At 43.5% G+C, this 18,995-nt stretch overlaps 2 protein-coding genes across 2 annotated transcripts; both read right to left on the bottom strand.

The window, feature by feature from the left end:
- Positions 1-1,297: 1,297 nt before the first annotated feature.
- On the bottom strand, positions 1,298-1,951 carry LOC149326414 (uncharacterized). The gene has a single exon (XM_089564569.1). The coding sequence runs from the start codon at positions 1,949-1,951 to the stop codon at positions 1,298-1,300; it is 654 nt and encodes a 217-aa protein (XP_089420695.1).
- Positions 1,952-9,793: 7,842 nt separating this feature from the next.
- On the bottom strand, positions 9,794-10,447 carry LOC149326413 (uncharacterized). Its single transcript, XM_089564568.1, has one exon. It carries the CDS (start codon positions 10,445-10,447, stop codon positions 9,794-9,796), a length of 654 nt encoding a protein of 217 aa, XP_089420694.1.
- Positions 10,448-18,995: the final 8,548 nt, after the last annotated feature.

Below are 18,995 nucleotides of genomic sequence, written 5' to 3'. Positions count from 1 at the left end.
CGCGGCGCGAGAAGAAGGAATTAAATGCATTAACAATGTCAGTTTGATCAGTTAAAGTACACTCACCGTCAGAGACTTTCGTTATGCTCGTTTTGTTTTCAGCTATATTCAGAAATTCCTTAATTGTTACCCAATTCTTACGAGTGTCATTTCCATTTCTAAGTATTTCATTTTGGTAGTAATCTTGTTTGGAGCGTTTAAGTGCTGCGGAGAGAGTATCTGAGTATTTTTGATAGCGCTGTTTTAGGCGCATGTTAAATGGCTGCTTTCTAACCTTTTTGAGAAGGTTATTTTTTTTATTTATACAGCTTAGAAGGCTTTTGGTTATCCATGGATTCCGGGGAACTGAATACCAATGAGTGATGGGAGTTACCGATGTGCATGAGCTAATTATTTCTTTGAGCTTCGCAGAAAATTTACTGAACGCTTTATTGGCGCATGTTTCTTGTAGTATGCTATCCCAGTTAGTCTCAGCCACTATCGCAACAAACCGGTTTCTATCAAATGTTTGCTTATAGCGTTTTCTGGGGGGCGTGTTATTAGGGCATTCAATTAACAGGAAAGTGGGATAATGGTCCGTGATATCAAAGTTGATGACTCCTGCGATTTGAGGCGTAATGACATTAGATAATATATGATCAATGAGGGTGCTAGAGCCTCGATGAGCAATGCGCGTTGGTGACGCCAGTAATGACTCCAAACCATGGCCGAGAAAGCAGTTTGTGTATACAGAACAAGAGCTGTCAGAAATGTCAGTTATGTCAATATTAATGTCACCTACGATTACAATGTTCTTGTTTTCACGATTTAGAATTTGGAGGATGACTTCTAGTTCGTGGCAAAAGTGCTCGTAAGACGCGGATGGTGAGCGATAGATACTACCAATGACAGTGTTTCTGTGTGAAGCAAAAATTGCTTTGTCAAATTCTAACCATACTGATTCGCACTTTTCTGTTTGAAACGTGATGTCGTGACGGCGTTTGTATGATATAGCGTTAGAAATAAAGATAGCAGATCCTCCGTGTCGATCAGCTGACCTGTGATAGTATTCATTGTGATAGCTAGGAAGAGCAAACAGCCTATCATCGTCGGATGACAGCCATGTCTCAGAAAGACAAATGATTGAAAAGGCGTGATCAACGAGCGTTAAAAAGTTTACTAAGTCATCGTAATGCCTTGGTAAACTGCGAGAATTAAAATGAATAATAGACTTATGGGTATCAGCTGAATTAAGGAGGAGGCTTTTAAAGTGGTCTAGTGAGAAGTGCATGATGATTATTGATATGTGGTGCTCCTTTTACGTGAAGACTGAAAGATCATCAACTCCAGAGATACGGTAGACGTCGCTATCCTTGGTCTCCCTTGCCTTGATACGGCCATTGTCTACCCACACAAACTCCCAGTTTTTTTCTTTTTTCAGAGCCAGTGCTTTGCCAAGAAGCCGTTTGTTCTCTGGGGTTAGGTGATCGTTCACGTAGATGGGCTTGTCATTGTCAGCATGGACCTTAAATCCGATGGAGCTCATGGAGATGCGTGCTTTTCTTGCTTTGGAAATAAATTCTGCCTTCTTGACGCGGGAAAAAAAACGTGCTATAATGTTGGTGTCGGTTTTCGAAGGAACTCGATGCGCAACTTCAATGTCAGTGCTAGAAACTGAACAACCTATTTTCGAGCCAATTTCTTCCAGAATTGCGACGCAGCTCTCACCCTGAGTCGATGGAACTCCCTTAACCTCAACGTTATTTATCCTGGAATATTGCTCCTGTTCAGACAATCGCTGTGATAACTGCTTATTGCAACGAGCAAGTTCCTTATTCTCTTTTGTCAAGTCAGCTTGCTTGATTTTCATTGCCTCGTAGAGTTCATTGAACATAGCAAGGCTGTCTCGCAATTCGGACACTTCTTTTTTCAGCTCTTCAACATCTTTTGCCAATTCTGCATTGGTGGGCATTGTGACAGAGAAAGGACTGGTATGGGCAGCAGTGGTTGCGGCAAAAAAAGTACACGTGGAAATCAATGAAACTAACTAACCTGCGTGAGGAGTACAGAATGGTCAGGGCTTGTTCACTGCCGCAACCCCGGCTGCCAAATGGTCGATCTTGTGCGGTGTCGATCCTTATGTAGTAGTCGATTCTGGGGGGCGGGAGGGCACGTTGAACGTCGGTGGCGCTGTCGGCTGATTTGGTTATCGGTGAAAGATGTCTTTTCTTGATGCTGTGTCACTGTGATCGTCACACGTGAGTGCTGCAGTGGACGGCTTCTTGAAAGGTGAAACGGACCTGCGTGAGGAGTACAGAATGGTCAGGGCTTGTTCACTGCCGCAACCCCGGCTGCCAAATGGTCGATCTTGTGCGGTGTCGATCCTTATGTAGTAGTCGATTCTGGGGGGCGGGAGGGCACGTTGAACGTCGGTGGCGCTGTCGGCTGATTTGGTTATCGGTGAAAGATGTCTTTTCTTGATGCTGTGTCACTGTGATCGTCACACGTGAGTGCTGCAGTGGACGGCTTCTTGAAAGGTGAAACAGACCTGCGTGAGGAGTACAGAATGGTCAGGGCTTGTTCACTGCCGCAACCCCGGCTGCCAAATGGTCCCATATTGGAGACCATATTATACTGGAGACTGGATTTTACTGGAGACCATATTATACTGGAGACTTGATTTTACTGGAGACTGGATTTTACTGGAGACTGGATTTTCCTGGAGACTAGATTTTACTGGAGACTGGATTTTACTGGAGACTGGATTTTACTGGAGAGTGGATTTTACTGGAGACTGGAGACTGGATTTTACTGGAGGCTGGAGACTGGAGACTGGATTTTACTGGAGACTGGATTTTACTGGAGACTGGAGACTGGATTTTACTGGAGACTGGAGACTAGAGACTGGATTTTACTGGAGACTGGATTATACTGGAGACTGGAGACTGGAGGCTGGATTTTACTGGAGACTGGAAACTAGAGACTGGAGACTGGATTTTACTAGAGACTGGAGACTGGAGACTGGATTTTACTGGAGACTGGATTTTACTGGAGACTGGATTTTAGTGGAGACTGGATTTTACTGGAGACTGGATTTTACTAGAGACTGGATTTTAGTGGAGACTGGATTTTACTGGAGGCTGGATTTTACTGGAGACTGGATTTTACTGGAGACTAGATTTTACTGGAGACTGGAGACTGGATTTTACTGGAGACTGGAGACTGGATTTTACTGGAGACTGGATTTTACTGGAGACTGGAGACTGGATTTAACTGGAGACTGTATTTTACTGGAGATTGGAGACTGGAGACTGGATTTTACTGGAGACTGGAGACTGAAAACTGGATTTACTGGAGACTGGAGACTGGATTTTACTGGAGACTGGAGACTGCAGACTTGAGACTGGAGACTGAATTTTACTGGAGGATGGAGACTGGATTTTATTGGAGACTGGAGACTGGAATTTACTGGAGACAGGATTTTACTGGAGATTGGAGACTGGAGACTGGATTTTACTGGAGACTGGAGACTGGATTTTACTGGAGACTGGAGACTGGATTTTACTGGAGACTGGAGACTGGATTTTACTGGAGACTGGATTTTACTGGAGACTGGATTTTAGTGGAGACTGGATTTTACTGGAGACTGGATTTAACTGGAGACTGGATTTTCCTGGAGACTGGAGACTGGATTTTACTGGAGACTGGAGACTGGGTTTTACTAGAGACAGGGGACTGGAGACTGGATTTTACTGGAGACTGGAGACTGGATTTTACTGGAGACAGGATACTGGAGACTGGAGACTAGAGACTGGATACTGGATTTTACTGGAGACTGGATTTTACTGGAGACTGGAGACTGGAGACTGGATTTTACTGGAGTTGGAGACTGGAGACTGGAGACTGGATTTTACTGGAGACTGGAGACTGAAAACTGGATTTTAATGGAGACTGGAGACTGGATTTTACTGGAGACTGCAGACTTGAGACTGGAGACTGGATTTTACTAGAGGCTGGAGACTGGATTTTATTGGAGACTGGAGACTGGATTTTACTGGAGACTGGAGACTGGAGACTGGATTTTACTGGAGACTGGAGACTGAATTTTACTGCAGACTGGAGACTGGAGACTGGATTTTACTGGAGACTAGTGACTGGATTTTACTGGAGACTAGAGACTGGATTTTACTGGAGACTAGAAACTGGATTTTACTGGAGACTGGAGACTGGATTTTACCGGAGTCTGGATTTTACTGGAGACTGGAGACTGGATTTTACTGGAGACTGGAGACTGGATTTTACTGGATTTTACTGGAGACTGGAGACTGGATTTTACTGGAGACTGGAGACTGCATTTTACTGGATTTTACTGGATTTTACTGGAGACCGGAGACTGGATTTCACTGGAGACTGGATTTTACTGGAGACTGGATTTTACTGGAGACTGGAGACTGGAGACTGGATTTTACTGGAGACTGGAGACTGGAGACTGGGTTTTACTAGAGACTGGGGACTGGAGACTGGATTTTACTGGAGACTGGAGACTGGATTTTACTGGAGACTGGAGACTGGATTTTACTGGACACCATATTATACTGGAGACTGGATTTTACTGGAGACTGGAGACTTGATTTTACTGGAGACTGGATTTTACTGGAGACTGGATTTTATTTGAGACTGGATTTTACTAGAGACTGGATTTTAGTGGAGACTGGATTTTACTGGAGACTGGATTTAACTGGAGACTGAATTTTACTGGAGACTGGATTTTACTGGAGACTGGAGACTGGATTTTACTGGAGACTGGAGACTGGGTTTTACTAGAGACTGGGGACTGGAGACTGGATTTTACTGGAGACTGGATTTTACTGGAGACTGGAGACTGGATTTTACTGGAGACCATGTTATACTGGAGACTGGATTTTACTGGAGACTGGATTTTACTGGAGACTGGATTTTACTGGAGACTGGATTTTAGTGGAGACTGGATTTTACTGGAGTTGGAGACTGGAGACTGGAGACTGGATTTTACTGGAGACTGGAGACTGAAAACTGGATTTTAATGGAGACTGGAGACTGGATTTTACTGGAGACTGCAGACTTGAGACTGGAGACTGGATTTTACTAGAGGCTGGAGACTGGATTTTATTGGAGACTGGAGACTGGATTTTACTGGAGACTGGATTTTACTGGAGACTGGAGACTGGAGACTGGATTTTACTGGAGACTGGAGACTGAATTTTACTGCAGACTGGAGACAGGAGACTGGATTTTACTGGAGACTGGAGACTGGATTTTACTGGAGACTAGTGACTGGATTTTACTGGAAACTAGAGACTGGATTTTTCTGGAGACTAGAAACTGGATTTTACTGGAGACTGGAGACTGGATTTTACCGGAGTCTGGATTTTACTGGAGACTGGAGACTGGATTTTACTGGAGACTGGAGACTGGAGACTGGATTTTACTGGATTTTACTGGAGACTGGAGACTGGATTTTACTGGAGACTGGAGACTGGATTTTACTGGATTTTACTGGATTTTACTGGAGACCGGAGACTGGATTTCACTGGAGACTGGATTTTACTGGAGACTGGATTTTACTGGAGACTGGATTTTACTGGAGACTGGAGACTGGAGACTGGATTTTACTGGAGACTGGAGACTGGATTTTACTGGAGACTGGAGACTGGATTTTACTGGACACCATATTATACTGGAGACTGGATTTTACTGGAGACTGGAGACTTGATTTTACTGGAGACTGGATTTTACTGGAGACTGGATTTAACTGGAGACTGAATTTTACTGGAGACTGGATTTTACTGGAGACTGGAGACTGGAGACTGGATTTTACTGGAGACTGGAGACTGGGTTTTACTAGAGACTGGGGACTGGAGACTGGATTTTACTGGAGACTGGATTTTACTGGAGACTGGATTTTACTGGAGACTGGAGACTGGATTTTACTGGAGACCATGTTATACTGGAGACTGGATTTTACTGGAGACTGGATTTTACTGGAGACTGGATTTTACTGGAGACTGGATTTTAGTGGAGACTGGATTTTACTGGAGACTGGATTTTACTGGAGACTGGAGACTGGACTTTACTGGAGACTGGGGACTGGAGACTGGATTTTACTGGAGACTGGAGACTGGATTTAACTGGAGACTGTATTTTACTGGCGATTGGAGACTGGAGACTGGATTTTACTGGAGACTGGATTTTACTGGAGACTGGAGACTGGATTTTACTGGAGACTGGATTTTACTGGAACTGGATTTTACTGGAGACTGGATTTTACTGGAGACTGGAGACTGGAGACTGGATTTTACTGGAGACTGGAGACTGGATACTGGGTTTAACTAGAGACTGGGGACTGGAGACTGGATTTTACTGGAGACTGGATTTTACTGGAGACTGGAGACTGGAGACTGGATTTTACTGGAGACTGGAGACTGGATTTTACTGGAAGGTTTATGGTTTGAAGGTTTATTAAAACGAAATACAAATTAGTTCTAAGTTTCATAAAAAAGTTAGTACAGTAGGAGGTCCCAAAGTGAAAACTGTCTGGGGGACCTCCCATCAGGAATACATGACGAAAGTGCATAAGTTTGGCAGAGGAGCTATAAAAGTATACAATCAAGTTAAAACCTATTAGTGTAATTTGCGGCAATGAATAAGTTATACAATAGTTAGCGGGCATAATTTAACAAAAAAGGCATAAAATAGCAAAACATAAGAGCAATAGAAAGAACACAAAAAGACATCAGATAACAATGGGCATTGAATAAATGCAGATATAATACACAGGCGGAGAAAGAGAGAAAAAAAAGAGGTTCCAGAAGATTAACAATATGACCGTTTGCTGTCAGAGTGGGGAACATAAAATAAGATGAAGGCAACCTTAAGCATGGCATGAAGCTGAATGGGTTGATAGGAGATGTTTTTTTAGTAAAGTGTAGAAAGCGGGCTGCGAACGTGCGGATTTGATTGCTAGTGGTAATGAATTCCAGGTTTTGATGGCGGAGAAAAAAGCAGTTTGTTTTCCATAATTTGTGTTCACTTTTGGTAGAAGCATATTATTTTGTTCAGAGAATCTAGTGTTATTGCTATTAGAAAGGAAAGATACGGAAAAACAGAGAAGTTGATTGCTATTATTTCGAGCGCGGTAGATTAGAAGACCTAACCTAAGATTAAGGAGGCATTGCAATGGCAGAATGTTTAGGTCAGAGTAAAGAGGTGAAGCAGTGGCTGTGTATGGGCTGAAAGATAAAATTCGAAGCGCTTGATTTTGAAGATGAGAAATACATGACATATGGCATGAATAGGTATTACCCCATGATGATAGGCAATAATTAAGGTGACTGTTAATGAAAGCATAGTACAGGGATAAGAGAACATGACGTTGAAAGAAAAGTCTAGTTTTTATTAACACCCTTATTCCAAATGAAATTTTTTTACTGATAGATTTGGTGTGTAGATGAAATTTTAGATGACAGTCAAGCGTGATGCCGAGAAATGTAACGGATTCGGAGGCAGTGATAATATGATGTCCCAGATAAATGGCTGGGCTCGGGATTACATGCTTTTGATGAGAGCGGAATATCATGAAAGTGGTTTTTGTAGGATTAAGTTGTAGTAAGTTATTTTCACACCATAAAACAATATTCTGTAAGTCCATGTTTAATTTGTTTATTAGGCTTGTGAAATTGCTATCCTGAGTGAATAATGTCGTATCATCCGCGTAAAGTATACATCTTGTGTTAATTAAGTACAAAGGTAAGTCATTGATGAAAATGAGAAAAAGAAGCGGACCTAAAATGGAACCTTGTGGCACTCCTAAATTAATAGTTAAAGGGGAAGACAATGTTTCTTGTAGCTGGACAACTTGTATACGGTTAGTGAGATAACTGCGTAAAAGAGCTAAAGCAGGCCCACAGATGCCTAGAGATTCTAATTTAGTGTACAGTATAGTGTGGTTAATTGTGTCAAATGCTTTGGTGAAATCTAAGAAAACAGCACCGGCAAACAACCCATTATCAATATATTGCTTAATACTGTCTGTGAATTCGATTAAAGCTAGTTCTGTGGAGTAATTAGGCCGGAATCCAAATTGCTGATCTGCTAACAGCTGGAATTTAATGAGGTAGTTCATTATGCGATTAACAATTAACTTTTCTATTATTTTACTAAAGAAAGGCAATATAGTTATTGGACGGTAGTTACTTAGGCATTCTTTGTCGCCTTTCTTGAATATCGGCGTCACCTTACCTTTTTTAAGTTCAGTTGGAAAAACACCAGTCCTAAATACTAAATTAATAATGTGACTAAGAACATTAGACAGCTCACGACCCACCAGCTTTACTTTGAAAGAAGGAATTTCATCGATCCCAGGAGCGGTATTTTTTAGGCTAGAAATTATTTGGAAGACTTCGTCTGGTGAAGTAGGGCGCAAGTAAAAAGAGTGAGGGCATCGACGAGGGCCACAGTAACTACTTGGAGGCGGGGAACCGCGGCGCGAGAAGAAGGAATTAAATGCATTAACAATGTCAGTTTGATCAGTTAAAGTACACTCACCGTCAGAGACTTTCGTTATGCTCGTTTTGTTTTCAGCTATATTCAGAAATTCCTTAATTGTTACCCAATTCTTACGAGTGTCATTTCCATTTCTAAGTATTTCATTTTGGTAGTAATCTTGTTTGGAGCGTTTAAGTGCTGCGGAGAGAGTATCTGAGTATTTTTGATAGCGCTGTTTTAGGCGCATGTTAAATGGCTGCTTTCTAACCTTTTTGAGAAGGTTATTTTTTTTATTTATACAGCTTAGAAGGCTTTTGGTTATCCATGGATTCCGGGGAACTGAATACCAATGAGTGATGGGAGTTACCGATGTGCATGAGCTAATTATTTCTTTGAGCTTCGCAGAAAATTTACTGAACGCTTTATTGGCGCATGTTTCTTGTAGTATGCTATCCCAGTTAGTCTCAGCCACTATCGCAACAAACCGGTTTCTATCAAATGTTTGCTTATAGCGTTTTCTGGGGGGCGTGTTATTAGGGCATTCAATTAACAGGAAAGTGGGATAATGGTCCGTGATATCAAAGTTGATGACTCCTGCGATTTGAGGCGTAATGACATTAGATAATATATGATCAATGAGGGTGCTAGAGCCTCGATGAGCAATGCGCGTTGGTGACGCCAGTAATGACTCCAAACCATGGCCGAGAAAGCAGTTTGTGTATACAGAACAAGAGCTGTCAGAAATGTCAGTTATGTCAATATTAATGTCACCTACGATTACAATGTTCTTGTTTTCACGATTTAGAATTTGGAGGATGACTTCTAGTTCGTGGCAAAAGTGCTCGTAAGACGCGGATGGTGAGCGATAGATACTACCAATGACAGTGTTTCTGTGTGAAGCAAAAATTGCTTTGTCAAATTCTAACCATACTGATTCGCACTTTTCTGTTTGAAACGTGATGTCGTGACGGCGTTTGTATGATATAGCGTTAGAAATAAAGATAGCAGATCCTCCGTGTCGATCAGCTGACCTGTGATAGTATTCATTGTGATAGCTAGGAAGAGCAAACAGCCTATCATCGTCGGATGACAGCCATGTCTCAGAAAGACAAATGATTGAAAAGGCGTGATCAACGAGCGTTAAAAAGTTTACTAAGTCATCGTAATGCCTTGGTAAACTGCGAGAATTAAAATGAATAATAGACTTATGGGTATCAGCTGAATTAAGGAGGAGGCTTTTAAAGTGGTCTAGTGAGAAGTGCATGATGATTATTGATATGTGGTGCTCCTTTTACGTGAAGACTGAAAGATCATCAACTCCAGAGATACGGTAGACGTCGCTATCCTTGGTCTCCCTTGCCTTGATACGGCCATTGTCTACCCACACAAACTCCCAGTTTTTTTCTTTTTTCAGAGCCAGTGCTTTGCCAAGAAGCCGTTTGTTCTCTGGGGTTAGGTGATCGTTCACGTAGATGGGCTTGTCATTGTCAGCATGGACCTTAAATCCGATGGAGCTCATGGAGATGCGTGCTTTTCTTGCTTTGGAAATAAATTCTGCCTTCTTGACGCGGGAAAAAAAACGTGCTATAATGTTGGTGTCGGTTTTCGAAGGAACTCGATGCGCAACTTCAATGTCAGTGCTAGAAACTGAACAACCTATTTTCGAGCCAATTTCTTCCAGAATTGCGACGCAGCTCTCACCCTGAGTCGATGGAACTCCCTTAACCTCAACGTTATTTATCCTGGAATATTGCTCCTGTTCAGACAATCGCTGTGATAACTGCTTATTGCAACGAGCAAGTTCCTTATTCTCTTTTGTCAAGTCAGCTTGCTTGATTTTCATTGCCTCGTAGAGTTCATTGAACATAGCAAGGCTGTCTCGCAATTCGGACACTTCTTTTTTCAGCTCTTCAACATCTTTTGCCAATTCTGCATTGGTGGGCATTGTGACAGAGAAAGGACTGGTATGGGCAGCAGTGGTTGCGGCAAAAAAAGTACACGTGGAAATCAATGAAACTAACTAACCTGCGTGAGGAGTACAGAATGGTCAGGGCTTGTTCACTGCCGCAACCCCGGCTGCCAAATGGTCGATCTTGTGCGGTGTCGATCCTTATGTAGTAGTCGATTCTGGGGGGCGGGAGGGCACGTTGAACGTCGGTGGCGCTGTCGGCTGATTTGGTTATCGGTGAAAGATGTCTTTTCTTGATGCTGTGTCACTGTGATCGTCACACGTGAGTGCTGCAGTGGACGGCTTCTTGAAAGGTGAAACGGACCTGCGTGAGGAGTACAGAATGGTCAGGGCTTGTTCACTGCCGCAACCCCGGCTGCCAAATGGTCGATCTTGTGCGGTGTCGATCCTTATGTAGTAGTCGATTCTGGGGGGCGGGAGGGCACGTTGAACGTCGGTGGCGCTGTCGGCTGATTTGGTTATCGGTGAAAGATGTCTTTTCTTGATGCTGTGTCACTGTGATCGTCACACGTGAGTGCTGCAGTGGACGGCTTCTTGAAAGGTGAAACAGACCTGCGTGAGGAGTACAGAATGGTCAGGGCTTGTTCACTGCCGCAACCCCGGCTGCCAAATGGTCCCATATTGGAGACCATATTATACTGGAGACTGGATTTTACTGGAGACCATATTATACTGGAGACTTGATTTTACTGGAGACTGGATTTTACTGGAGACTGGATTTTCCTGGAGACTAGATTTTACTGGAGACTGGATTTTACTGGAGACTGGATTTTACTGGAGAGTGGATTTTACTGGAGACTGGAGACTGGATTTTACTGGAGGCTGGAGACTGGAGACTGGATTTTACTGGAGACTGGATTTTACTGGAGACTGGAGACTGGATTTTACTGGAGACTGGAGACTAGAGACTGGATTTTACTGGAGACTGGATTATACTGGAGACTGGAGACTGGAGGCTGGATTTTACTGGAGACTGGAAACTAGAGACTGGAGACTGGATTTTACTAGAGACTGGAGACTGGAGACTGGATTTTACTGGAGACTGGATTTTACTGGAGACTGGATTTTAGTGGAGACTGGATTTTACTGGAGACTGGATTTTACTAGAGACTGGATTTTAGTGGAGACTGGATTTTACTGGAGGCTGGATTTTACTGGAGACTGGATTTTACTGGAGACTAGATTTTACTGGAGACTGGAGACTGGATTTTACTGGAGACTGGAGACTGGATTTTACTGGAGACTGGATTTTACTGGAGACTGGAGACTGGATTTAACTGGAGACTGTATTTTACTGGAGATTGGAGACTGGAGACTGGATTTTACTGGAGACTGGAGACTGAAAACTGGATTTACTGGAGACTGGAGACTGGATTTTACTGGAGACTGGAGACTGCAGACTTGAGACTGGAGACTGAATTTTACTGGAGGATGGAGACTGGATTTTATTGGAGACTGGAGACTGGAATTTACTGGAGACAGGATTTTACTGGAGATTGGAGACTGGAGACTGGATTTTACTGGAGACTGGAGACTGGATTTTACTGGAGACTGGAGACTGGATTTTACTGGAGACTGGAGACTGGATTTTACTGGAGACTGGATTTTACTGGAGACTGGATTTTAGTGGAGACTGGATTTTACTGGAGACTGGATTTAACTGGAGACTGGATTTTCCTGGAGACTGGAGACTGGATTTTACTGGAGACTGGAGACTGGGTTTTACTAGAGACAGGGGACTGGAGACTGGATTTTACTGGAGACTGGAGACTGGATTTTACTGGAGACAGGATACTGGAGACTGGAGACTAGAGACTGGATACTGGATTTTACTGGAGACTGGATTTTACTGGAGACTGGAGACTGGAGACTGGATTTTACTGGAGTTGGAGACTGGAGACTGGAGACTGGATTTTACTGGAGACTGGAGACTGAAAACTGGATTTTAATGGAGACTGGAGACTGGATTTTACTGGAGACTGCAGACTTGAGACTGGAGACTGGATTTTACTAGAGGCTGGAGACTGGATTTTATTGGAGACTGGAGACTGGATTTTACTGGAGACTGGAGACTGGAGACTGGATTTTACTGGAGACTGGAGACTGAATTTTACTGCAGACTGGAGACTGGAGACTGGATTTTACTGGAGACTAGTGACTGGATTTTACTGGAGACTAGAGACTGGATTTTACTGGAGACTAGAAACTGGATTTTACTGGAGACTGGAGACTGGATTTTACCGGAGTCTGGATTTTACTGGAGACTGGAGACTGGATTTTACTGGAGACTGGAGACTGGATTTTACTGGATTTTACTGGAGACTGGAGACTGGATTTTACTGGAGACTGGAGACTGCATTTTACTGGATTTTACTGGATTTTACTGGAGACCGGAGACTGGATTTCACTGGAGACTGGATTTTACTGGAGACTGGATTTTACTGGAGACTGGAGACTGGAGACTGGATTTTACTGGAGACTGGAGACTGGAGACTGGGTTTTACTAGAGACTGGGGACTGGAGACTGGATTTTACTGGAGACTGGAGACTGGATTTTACTGGAGACTGGAGACTGGATTTTACTGGACACCATATTATACTGGAGACTGGATTTTACTGGAGACTGGAGACTTGATTTTACTGGAGACTGGATTTTACTGGAGACTGGATTTTATTTGAGACTGGATTTTACTAGAGACTGGATTTTAGTGGAGACTGGATTTTACTGGAGACTGGATTTAACTGGAGACTGAATTTTACTGGAGACTGGATTTTACTGGAGACTGGAGACTGGATTTTACTGGAGACTGGAGACTGGGTTTTACTAGAGACTGGGGACTGGAGACTGGATTTTACTGGAGACTGGATTTTACTGGAGACTGGAGACTGGATTTTACTGGAGACCATGTTATACTGGAGACTGGATTTTACTGGAGACTGGATTTTACTGGAGACTGGATTTTACTGGAGACTGGATTTTAGTGGAGACTGGATTTTACTGGAGTTGGAGACTGGAGACTGGAGACTGGATTTTACTGGAGACTGGAGACTGAAAACTGGATTTTAATGGAGACTGGAGACTGGATTTTACTGGAGACTGCAGACTTGAGACTGGAGACTGGATTTTACTAGAGGCTGGAGACTGGATTTTATTGGAGACTGGAGACTGGATTTTACTGGAGACTGGATTTTACTGGAGACTGGAGACTGGAGACTGGATTTTACTGGAGACTGGAGACTGAATTTTACTGCAGACTGGAGACAGGAGACTGGATTTTACTGGAGACTGGAGACTGGATTTTACTGGAGACTAGTGACTGGATTTTACTGGAAACTAGAGACTGGATTTTTCTGGAGACTAGAAACTGGATTTTACTGGAGACTGGAGACTGGATTTTACCGGAGTCTGGATTTTACTGGAGACTGGAGACTGGATTTTACTGGAGACTGGAGACTGGAGACTGGATTTTACTGGATTTTACTGGAGACTGGAGACTGGATTTTACTGGAGACTGGAGACTGGATTTTACTGGATTTTACTGGATTTTACTGGAGACCGGAGACTGGATTTCACTGGAGACTGGATTTTACTGGAGACTGGATTTTACTGGAGACTGGATTTTACTGGAGACTGGAGACTGGAGACTGGATTTTACTGGAGACTGGAGACTGGATTTTACTGGAGACTGGAGACTGGATTTTACTGGACACCATATTATACTGGAGACTGGATTTTACTGGAGACTGGAGACTTGATTTCACTGGAGACTGGATTTTACTGGAGACTGGATTTAACTGGAGACTGAATTTTACTGGAGACTGGATTTTACTGGAGACTGGAGACTGGAGACTGGATTTTACTGGAGACTGGAGACTGGGTTTTACTAGAGACTGGGGACTGGAGACTGGATTTTACTGGAGACTGGATTTTACTGGAGACTGGATTTTACTGGAGACTGGAGACTGGATTTTACTGGAGACCATGTTATACTGGAGACTGGATTTTACTGGAGACTGGATTTTACTGGAGACTGGATTTTACTGGAGACTGGATTTTAGTGGAGACTGGATTTTACTGGAGACTGGATTTTACTGGAGACTGGAGACTGGACTTTACTGGAGACTGGGGACTGGAGACTGGATTTTACTGGAGACTGGAGACTGGATTTAACTGGAGACTGTATTTTACTGGCGATTGGAGACTGGAGACTGGATTTTACTGGAGACTGGATTTTACTGGAGACTGGAGACTGGATTTTACTGGAGACTGGATTTTACTGGAACTGGATTTTACTGGAGACTGGATTTTACTGGAGACTGGATTTTACTAGAGACTGGAGACTGGATTTTACTGGAGACTGGAGACTGGAGACTGGATTTTACTGGAGTTGGAGACTGGAGACTGGATTTTACTGGAGTTGGAGACTGGAGACTGGAGACTGGATTTTACTGGAGACTGGAGACTGGAGACTGGGTTTTACTAGAGACAGGGGACTGGAGACTGGATTTTACTGGAGACTGGAGACTGGAGACTGGATTTTACTGGAGACTGGAGACTGGATACTGGAGACTGGAGACTGGATACTGGATTTTACTGGAGACTGGATTTTACTGGAGACTGGAGACTGGATTTTACTGGAGACTGGAGACTGGAGACTGGATTTTACTGGAGACTGGAGACTGGATTTTACTGGAGTTGGAGACTGGAGACTGGAGACTGGATTTTACTGGAGACTGGAGACTGAAAACTGGATTTTAATGGAGTCTGGAGACTGGATTTTACTGGAGACTGCAGACTTGAGACTGGAGACTCGATTTTACTAGAGGCTGGAGACTGGATTTTATTGGAGACTGGAGACTGGATTTTACTAGAGACTGGAGACTGGAGACTGGATTTTACTGGAGGCTGGAGACTGGAGACTGGATTTTACTGGAGACTGGAGACTGGATTTTGCTGGCGACTGGAGACTGGATTTTACTGGAGACTGGAGACTAGAGACTGGATTTTACTGGAGACTGGATTATACTGGAGACTGGAGACTGGAGGCTGGATTTTACTGGAGACTGGAAACTAGAGACTGGAGACTGGATTTTACTAGAGACTGGAGACTGGAGACTGGATTTTACTGGAGACTGGATTTTACTGGAGACTGGATTTTACTAGAGACTGGATTTTAGTGGAGACTGGATTTTACTGGAGACTGGATTTTACTGGAGACTAGATTTTACTGGAGACTGAAGACTGGATTTTACTGGAGACTGGAGACTGGATTTTACTGGAGACTGGGGACTGGAGACTGGATTTTACTGGAGACTGGATTTAACTGGAGACTGTATTTTACTGGAGATTGGAGACTGGAGACTGGATTTTACTGGAGACTGGATTTTACTGGAGACTGGAGACTGGATTTTACTGGAACTGGATTTTACTGGAGACTGGATTTTACTCGAGAATGGATTTTACTAGAGACTGGAGACTGGATTTTACTGGAGACTGGATTTTACTGGAGACGGGAGACTGGATTTTACTGGAGACTGGAGACTGGATTTTACTGGAGTTGGAGACTGGAGACTGGATTTTACTGGAGACTGGAGACTGAAAACTGGATTTTACTGGAGACTGGAGACTGGATTTTACTGGAGGCTGGAGACTGGATTTTATTGGAGACTGGAGAGTGGAATTTACTGGAGACAGGATTTTACTGGAGATTGGAGACTGGAGACTGGATTTTACTGGAGACTGGAGACTGGATTTTACTGGAGACTGGAGACTGGATTTTACTGGAGACTGGATTTTACTGGAGACTGGATTTTACTGGAGACTGGATTTTAGTGGAGACTGGATTTTACTGGAGACTGGATTTAACTGGAGACTGGATTTTCCTGGAGACTGGAGACTGGAGACTGGATTTTACTGGAGACTGGAGACTGGAGACTGGGTTTTACTAGAGACAGGGGACTGGAGACTGGATTTTACTGGAGACTGGAGACTGGAGACTGGATTTTACTAGAGACTGGATACTGGAGACTGGAGACTAGAGACTGGATACTGGATTTTTCTGGAGACTGGATTTTACTGGAGACTGGAGACTGGATTTTACTGGAGACTGGAGACTGGAGACTGGATTTTACTGGAGACTGGAGACTGGATTTTACTGGAGTTGGAGACTGGAGACTGGAGACTGGATTTTACTGGAGACTGGAGACTGAAAACTGGATTTTAATGGAGACTTGAGACTGGATTTTAATTTAGACTTGAGACTGGATTTTACTGGAGACTGCAGACTTGAGACTGGAGACTGGATTTTACTAGAGGCTGGAGACTGGATTTTATTGGAGACTGGAGACTGGATTTTACTGGAGACTGGATTTTACTGGAGACTGGAGACTGGAGACTGGATTTTACTGGAGACTGGAGACTGGATTTTACTGCAGACTGGAGACTGGAGACTGGATTTTACTGGAGACTGGAGACTGGAGACTGGAGACTGGATTTTACTGGAGACTAGAGACTGGATTTTACTGGAGACTGGAGACTGGATTTAACTGGAGACTGTATTTTACTGGAGATTGGAGACTGGAGACTGTATTTTACTGGAGACTGGATTTTACTGGAGACTGGATTTTACTGGAACTGGATTTTACTGGAGACTGGATTTTACTGGAGACTGGATTTTACTAGAGACTGGAGACTGGATTTTACTGGGGACTGGATTTTACTGGAGACTGGAGACTGGATTTTACTGGAGTTGGAGACTGGAGACTGGATTTTACTGGAGTTGGAGACTGGAGACTGGAGACTGGATTTTACTGGAGACTGGAGACTGAAAACTGCATTTTACTGGAGACTGGATTTAACTGGAGACTGGAGACTGAAGACTTGAGACTGGAGACTGAATTTTACTGGAGGCTGGAGACTGGATTTTATTGGAGACTGGAGACTGGAATTTACTGGAGACAGGATTTTACTGGAGATTGGAGACTGGATTTTACTGGAGACTGGAGACTGGATTTTACTGGAGACTGGAGACTGGATTTTACTGGAGACTGGAGACTGGATTTTACTGGAGACTGAAGACTGGAGACTGGATTTTACTGGAGACTAGAGACTGGATTTTACTGGAGACTAGAGACTGGATTTTACTGGAGACTTGAGACTGGATTTTACTGGAGGCTGGAGACTGGATTCTACTGGAGACTGGATTTTACTGGAGACTGGAGACTGGATTTTACTGGAGACTGGATTTTACTGGAGACTGGAGACTGGATTTTACTGGAGACTGGATTTTACTGGAACTGGATTTTACTGGAGACTGGATTTTACTCGAGAATGGATTTTACTAGAGACTGGAGACTGGATTTTACTGGAGACTGGATTTTACTGGAGACGGGAGACTGGATTTTACTGGAGACATGAGACTGGATTTTACTGGAGTTGGAGACTGGAGACTGGATTTTACTGGAGACTGGAGACTGAAAACTGGATTTTACTGGAGACTGGAGACTGGATTTTACTGGAGACTGGAGACTGCAGACTTGAGACTGGTGAATGAATTTTACTGGAGGCTGGAGACTGGATTTTATTGGAGACTGGAGACTGGAATTTACTGGAGACAGGATTTTACTGGAGATTGGAGACTGCAGACTGGATTTTACTGGAGACTGGATTTTACTGGAGACTGGAGACTGGATTTTACTGGAGACTGGAGACTGCAGACTTGAGACTGGTGAATGAATTTTACTGGAGGCTGGAGACTGGATTTTATTGGAGACTGGAGACTGGAATTTACTGGAGACAGGATTTTACTGGAGATTGGAGACTGCAGACTGGATTTTACTGGAGACTGGATTTTACTGGAGACTGGAGACTGGATTTTACTGGAGACTGGATTTTACTGGAGACTGGATTTTACTGGAGACTGGATTTAACTGGAGACTGGATTTTCCTGGAGACTGGAGACTGGAGACTGGATTTTACTGGAGACTGGAGACTGGGTTTTACTAGAGACAGGGGACTGGAGACTGGATTTTACTGGAGACTGGAGACTGGAGACTGGATTTTACTAGAGACTGGATACTGCAGACTGGAGACTAGAGACTGGATACTGGATTTTTCTGGAGACTGGATTTTACTGGAGACTGGAGACTGGATTTTACTGGAGACTGGAGACTGGAGACTGGATTTTACTGGAGATTGGAGACTGGATTTTACTGGAGTTGGAGACTGGAGACTGGATTTTACTGGAGACTGGAGACTGAAAACAGGATTTTAATGGAGACTTGAGACTGGATTTTACTGGAGACTGCAGACTTGAGACTGGAGACTGGATTTTACTAGAGGCTGGAGACTGGATTTTATTGGAGACTGGAGACTGGATTTTACTGGAGACTGGAGACTGGAGACTGGATTTTACTGGAGACTGGAGACTGGATTTTACTGCAGACTGGAGACTGGAGACTGGATTTTACTGGAGACTGGAGACTGGAGACTGGATTTTACTGGAGACTAGAGACTGGATTTTAC

Source organism: Amblyomma mixtum, chromosome 10 (genome assembly GCF_055824585.1).
Source record: "Amblyomma mixtum isolate Tamu chromosome 10, ASM5582458v1, whole genome shotgun sequence".
Classification (NCBI taxonomy): Eukaryota; Metazoa; Arthropoda; class Arachnida; order Ixodida; family Ixodidae; genus Amblyomma; species Amblyomma mixtum.
This window is presented reverse-complemented; position numbering and strand designations above follow the sequence as displayed.

What these genes read in the sequence shown, in the direction of transcription:
- LOC149326413 (XM_089564568.1), bottom strand. Translation starts at nt 10,447, where the DNA reads ATGCCCACCAATGCAGAATTGGCAAAAGATGTTGAAGAGCTGAAAAAA.
- LOC149326414 (XM_089564569.1), bottom strand. Translation starts at nt 1,951, where the DNA reads ATGCCCACCAATGCAGAATTGGCAAAAGATGTTGAAGAGCTGAAAAAA.